The 6,261-nt window shown below is 37.8% G+C and overlaps 1 protein-coding gene across 2 annotated transcripts in view; it reads left to right on the plus strand.

Moving 5' to 3' along the window:
* Positions 1 to 5,571, plus strand: part of SF3B1 (splicing factor 3b subunit 1) — a 37,155-nt gene extending 31,584 nt beyond the window's left edge. For both annotated transcript variants that reach the window (XM_030581105.1, XM_030581106.1), the window contains 7 exons: positions 159 to 341; positions 445 to 556; positions 656 to 776; positions 1,306 to 1,437; positions 2,708 to 2,980; positions 4,058 to 4,274; positions 4,941 to 5,571. In XM_030581105.1, coding sequence (XP_030436965.1) covers positions 159 to 341; positions 445 to 556; positions 656 to 776; positions 1,306 to 1,437; positions 2,708 to 2,980; positions 4,058 to 4,274; positions 4,941 to 5,099 — 1,197 coding nt within the window. In that variant the 3' untranslated portion in view covers positions 5,100 to 5,571. The remainder of the gene's footprint in view (positions 1 to 158; positions 342 to 444; positions 557 to 655; positions 777 to 1,305; positions 1,438 to 2,707; positions 2,981 to 4,057; positions 4,275 to 4,940) is intronic.
* The last annotated feature ends 690 nt before the right edge of the window (positions 5,572 to 6,261 follow it).

A 6,261-nucleotide genomic window follows, 5' to 3' on the forward strand; every position in this document is an offset into this window, starting at 1 on the left:
AAAGTAGTTCAGTAGTAAATGGACAGTTGATATAAGAGAGACAAAGTGGGCAAGGTGTAATACCTAATTTCCTTGGACCAATGCAGCTCCAACAACACTACATACAGTTAGTGATGTAGTTGATCTTACTTTTCTAACCGGTTGTTGTTGTTGTTCAGGACTCTGTGATGTTGAATGGCTTTGGCACAGTGGTTAATGCTCTTGGCAAACGAGTTAAACCATACTTGCCTCAGATCTGTGGTACAGTTCTATGGCGTTTGAACAACAAATCAGCCAAAGTTAGGCAGCAGGCTGCTGACCTGATCTCACGTACTGCAGTTGTCATGAAGACTTGTCAAGAGGTATTTATTTCTCCAATTCCTCTTTTCCATAGGAAGTCATTTTTAAATTAAAGAAAAGTCAGAGAATTTTTGCTAACTTTCACATCTTGTTACTTCGTTCTAGGAAAAACTGATGGGACACTTGGGTGTTGTCCTGTATGAGTATCTGGGTGAGGAATACCCTGAAGTATTAGGCAGTATACTTGGAGCACTTAAAGCCATTGTGAATGTTATAGGTATGTGGGTTTTTTTGTGTAAGAGGCAAGTAAGGAAATGGAGGGGTGGGTGGGGTTAAGAGAATCTGAGACTTAATAAGGTGTCATTCTGTTGAACAGGTATGCACAAGATGACGCCACCAATCAAAGACCTGCTGCCAAGACTCACACCTATCTTGAAAAACAGACATGAGAAAGTACAGGAGAATTGTATTGACCTAGTTGGGCGTATTGCGGACAGGTGAGTTGTTGTGGTATACTTCTGAAATGCCGTGACATTTAATTGCTTACATAACAGGTCACAACATTTACCCAGTTTTAATGTTTGATAATTTAGTTATCAGGTTTCGGATCTGGATTTTATAAATCTGGGACTTTTAGAGTTCCTTAAGCTTTTTTACAGAGATTGTTCATGTTAACATTTCTTCATGATTAGTAAAATAAAATATGTAGATACAAAGTATGATCGATCAAGTGCATTGCAGTGTCGTGTACTATTTAAATAATATTATTTGCTACCATTAGTCTTTCATTGGTTTGCCAGTTTACATAGACTTGATGCAGATCGTAGAATGAAGCTTAATTCTGTATGTGGTTTGGGTACTTTTATAAAAAAAAAAATTCACATAGCTATCCAATTAACTGTGTAAAAAGAGAGAAGGTGAGCCTGTGTTCCTGTGTTAGTAGCATAGGTGTACATCTTGTAATCTGTTTTTTGCTTTAAAAAGGTATGACTTCACTAAAATAGCTGCATTTCTTTTCTTATCCAGGGGTGCAGAATATGTTTCTGCAAGGGAATGGATGAGGATCTGCTTTGAATTGCTAGAGTTGTTAAAAGCTCACAAGAAAGCTATTCGACGAGCCACAGTGAACACTTTTGGTTATATTGCAAAAGCTATTGGGTAAGTATGTTGTCTTGATACAGAACAGCATGTGTAGGCCCTTTCTTAGATGGTGGTGATTGTGGGTCTTGTTGAAAAAATAACATTGAATTTCTTTTGTTCTTAAAATTTTAGCCAAATTGTTGTTTAAAATAGTTTTTTTGTACTTCATTTTATTCACTTTATAGGAGGTGAACTACAGTCAGTTATGCTTCAGTAACGTATGCTGTTTTAATACACATGGGGCTGGTCTACATTACAGTGTTAATTAAATTGCTCAGGACTGAGTAAAATTTCACGCCCTATGTGATTGATTAAGCCGATTTAAGCCCCAATGTAGACACCGCTAGGTTGATGGTATAATTTTTCCATTAACCTAGCTACCACCTCTCCACCCCCTTGCATCGCTGTATTAAGTGTCTACATTACAGTGTTAAAGCAGAACTGCAGCTATGCCACTGTAGGGTTTCTAGTGTAGATATACCCAAGCTTTGTAGGGCAGACATGATTAAAGTACTTTTTGGTGTTGGTAGAAAGATAAAGTTAAGTTGTAGCCATCTTCTTCCAGTGCTTGTACTAGAATGATTCTAATTGTATAAGTTTATCTGTTTTTCTGATTGAGAAATTGGAGGAAATGGTACATTCAGGTGCTTCCTGGGTCCTTTCATACAATCTTGCTCTTGAGATTGTAGTTCCACAAGTCTCTTCCATTAGTGTTTTCTGTAATAAAGAACTTCAACAAAGAAATAGTTTTTGCTGTTGATTTGTATTCCCAATTTATAATCTTGGCACAGACTGTAGAGTGAAGCTTAATTCTGTATAAATAGTCTATATATTCTTAGCAAATGGTCAGCTATCCAAATAAGCAATCTATTTAAAAACAGATACTTTGTCTCTATAAGCCCTTAGATTGGGACCACAGCATACAAGCACTGTACAAATATATACCCTAATCCAGCTAACACTTAGTATGTGTGTAATTTTATGCAATAGCATAAATGTTTGCAGGATCAGGGCTATAGTAACAGAAAATTCTTACTCCAAAGAGTGGAGGTAGCTAATTTGAGGCAACAACTGAGTTCCAAGTGGTGAAGGATGGGTGAGGGTCATGAAAAGATCACACAGGTACTTAGGTTAGCTATTGCAGAACTCACTGCCTTCCGCTAGTTCCAAATCAGCTGTCTCACTGAGATGCAATCTATTATTGACTGACTGTTTTCTGACATTAAAAGTAACTTAATACATATTTACATTTTTTCAATGACAAACTTGTGCATTTTGTCTTTTCCAGACCCCATGATGTGCTGGCTACACTGCTAAATAACCTGAAAGTACAAGAAAGACAGAACAGAGTATGTACTACAGTAGCAATTGCTATTGTAGCTGAAACATGCTCACCTTTCACAGTACTGCCTGCTCTGATGAATGAATACAGAGTTCCGGAACTGAATGTCCAGAATGGTGTATTAAAATCTCTTTCTTTTCTATTTGAATACATTGGAGAGATGGGAAAAGATTACATTTATGCTGTTACGCCATTGCTTGAAGATGCTTTAATGGACAGGTAAGTAATTTATTGCTTAGGGTACTTGTAGTCACATTCAGGTTCTCCTTGTTACATTAAACACACTTCCATTGCATGCCTGATTCCTCAACCACAGAAAAATGTACCTGGAGATGATTGCTTCATGAAAAATGTTAACAAAATAACACATTTTAGCTTGATGTAATTCAAGCCAACTTTCTCTGTGTTCCAAACAACTATACATTCCTTTTTTAGTAATACCATTGAAGATTAGAAGTTTGTAAAATGAGATAATTACAGAATGACTGACCCAGGATTTACCATATTAGGACTACTTTTAATCAGTTATTTTTCTAGGCTATTGAGCAGTGTTAAATGATAGTAATTTCTCCTGTTAAACTGTTAGATAATTTTTTATTAGCTGATTTGAAGTGTAATTTCTCTGCACCATGCTGTTTGCAGAGAAGAACAGAAGGGTATCATCAGAACTTTTTAGCATTCTTGGTGTCAGAAAAGCATTATTATTAGGGCCCTACCAAATTTGTGGTCCATTTTGGTCAAGTTCATGGCCATAGGATTTAAAAAATCGTAAATTTCATTATTTCAGATTTAAATAGCTGAAATTTCAGAGTGTTGTGATTGTAAGGGTCCTGACGCAAAAAGGAGCTGTGTGGGGCGGGGTCACAAGGTTAATTGTAGGGGTTTTGCGGTAGTTCTACCCTTACTTCTGCACTGCTGCTGGTGGTGCTGTCTTCATAGCTGGGCTCCCGGCCAGCAGCTGCCACTCTCCAGCTGCCCAGCTGTGAAGGCAGCACAGAAGTGAGGGTGGCAGTACCGCAACCCCTCTAAAATAAACTTGTGACCTCCCTGGAACTCCCTTTTGGGTCAAGACCCCCAATTTTAGAAACACTGGCTGGTCTCCCCCATGAAATCTGTATAGTGCAGGGTTAAAACACACAAAAGGCCAAATTTCACGAGGGGAGGGACGGATTTCACAGTCCGGGATGCATTTTTCATGGCCATGAATTTGATAGGGCCCTAATTGTTATGATTTCCATCAGAAAGCTTTATTTACAAGTGAACTTGTTAAATAAACAGGTTATGTTTTCTTTGCAGAGACCTTGTACACAGACAAACAGCCAGTGCTGTGGTGCAGCATATGTCTCTTGGAGTATATGGATTTGGCTGTGAGGATTCTCTGAATCACTTGTTAAATTATGTGTGGCCCAATGTGTTTGAGACATCTCCTCATGTCATTCAGGCAGTTATGGGTGCACTGGAGGGCCTAAGAGTTGCCATTGGACCGTGTAGAATGCTGCAATATTGTTTACAGGTATGCTTATTTACATTGGGATGGCATGCAAAGTAATTTGTCAAACCTTGATACTCAACAAGGAGGAAACACCTGGAAAGCAGAAATCCCAAATGTGTGTTAAGGGTGATAATGGACATCACCTTCAGTGTTTGCAGTGTAATGTTGCCTTATGCCACAGAAGTGGGAGAGTAATAGTATTACTTTGTGATTCAAACTATATTTGAAATACTGTGTTCACTTCTGCACACTTTGTTTACATATTTCTGGGTGACAATATTTAGGGGGTTTAGACAAGTGAAATGAAAGTAATCATGGGGCTGCAGAAAGCATGTGAGGAATGAAAGATGAGGCTGATAGGAAAAATGAGTTTAGTTCAACTAACTTGTAAGGGTATAATTACCTGCAGACGCTTGAAGGTAAATACGAAGGACTGAGAGGAACAGTGGGGGTGTAAGAGAAAAGAATGGATGAAATTAAATTGAACAAGAATAGCAGTAACAGGAGAGAATTGAGTGTGTTTTCTCAGCTCAGACTTTTAGTTGGCATTTATTTTAATAGCTAAACTCAATTAAAAATAATTGCTTAAGGAGTTTTTTGTTTTATTTTTAATATTATGCATAACTCACATACCAAGTCTGTAATGTACATTGCTTGTTAATTTTATATTTTGTTTTATTTTCCTAGGGTTTGTTTCACCCTGCCAGGAAAGTCAGAGATGTGTATTGGAAGATTTATAATTCAATCTATATTGGCTCACAGGATGCCCTGATAGCACATTATCCAAGAATCTACAATGATGAAAAGAACACCTACATTCGTTATGAACTTGACTACATCTTATAATCTTATTGTTCAGTTCTTTGTGTTTAATGCACAGCTGTTCCACACTTAAACTTGCTTCAAATTTGGTGATGTAAAATTTTAAAACGTTGCAGATCAGTATTGAGCTGGTCAGAGGAGGAGCTGGAAAACCATTAGCATGATTTTTAAATAATCTGTCCTTTTTTTATGTTAAACAGTTAAAGCCAGTAGTGACCAAGAACAGAGTGTGATTACACAATGTACTGGAGGGATTTCATTTTGGATTCATCTTTATGAAGATTTAGATTTCATTCCTTGTGTTTAAAGGGGATGTTTATTTGAGAAATAAACATTTGTGTATAAAATACTAATTTGTGTGTGTGTTTTTGGACAGAGAGGCTTGTGAAACAAATCTCTTTGATAGATTGTTATGCATTTGTTTATGTAAAAAGGTGGCGTACATTTTAACTCTCATTTTGTTATCCCCTAGTTTTGAATAAATAAGAAAAATGTATAAGCTGTAGTTGATGTGTGCATCTTTTATAATGGGATAACGAAACTGTACTGTAGCTGGTTGCCATAGTTTTCACATTCTATTTGCATGGAAACTATGGCTTTTAGTTACTGCTTACTGTCAGATTGCTTCAATCAAAATTTCATGGCTGTGAAGATTAATTGTGCTGTCATTGTAATAAAAAAAATAAGCTATTTCTAGATGGTCTAAGTAAAAATGCATTGTCAGTTGAATGTGAATCTGTTTCATAGCTGTTTAATCTGTGTACCTGCCCAGGATGAAAGTGACCAGTGTAGTGCTTAGGGCTGGTCCACACTACGGGGGGGGGGAAATCGATCTTAGATACGCAACTTCAGCTACGTGAATAACATAGCTGAAGTCGAATATCTAAGATCGGATTACTCACCCGTCCACACCACGTGGGATCGATGTTCGTGGCTCTCCCTGTCGATTCCGGAACTCCGTTGGGGTTGATGGAGTTCCGGAATCAATATAAGCGCGCTTGGGGATTGATATCGCGTCTAGATTAGACGCAATATATCGATCCCCGAGCAATCGATTTTTAACCCGCCGATACGGTGGGTAGTCTGGACGTAGCCTTAGATGGATATTGGTGAGAAAAACAGTGCCTGTAGTGCCTGACTTGAGGCAGCTGCTGGGAGTGCTTAGCAAATGGACAGGAATTATTGG

The sequence above is a fragment of the Gopherus evgoodei genome, chromosome 11 (genome assembly GCF_007399415.2).
Source record: "Gopherus evgoodei ecotype Sinaloan lineage chromosome 11, rGopEvg1_v1.p, whole genome shotgun sequence".
Taxonomy (NCBI): Eukaryota; Metazoa; Chordata; order Testudines; family Testudinidae; genus Gopherus; species Gopherus evgoodei.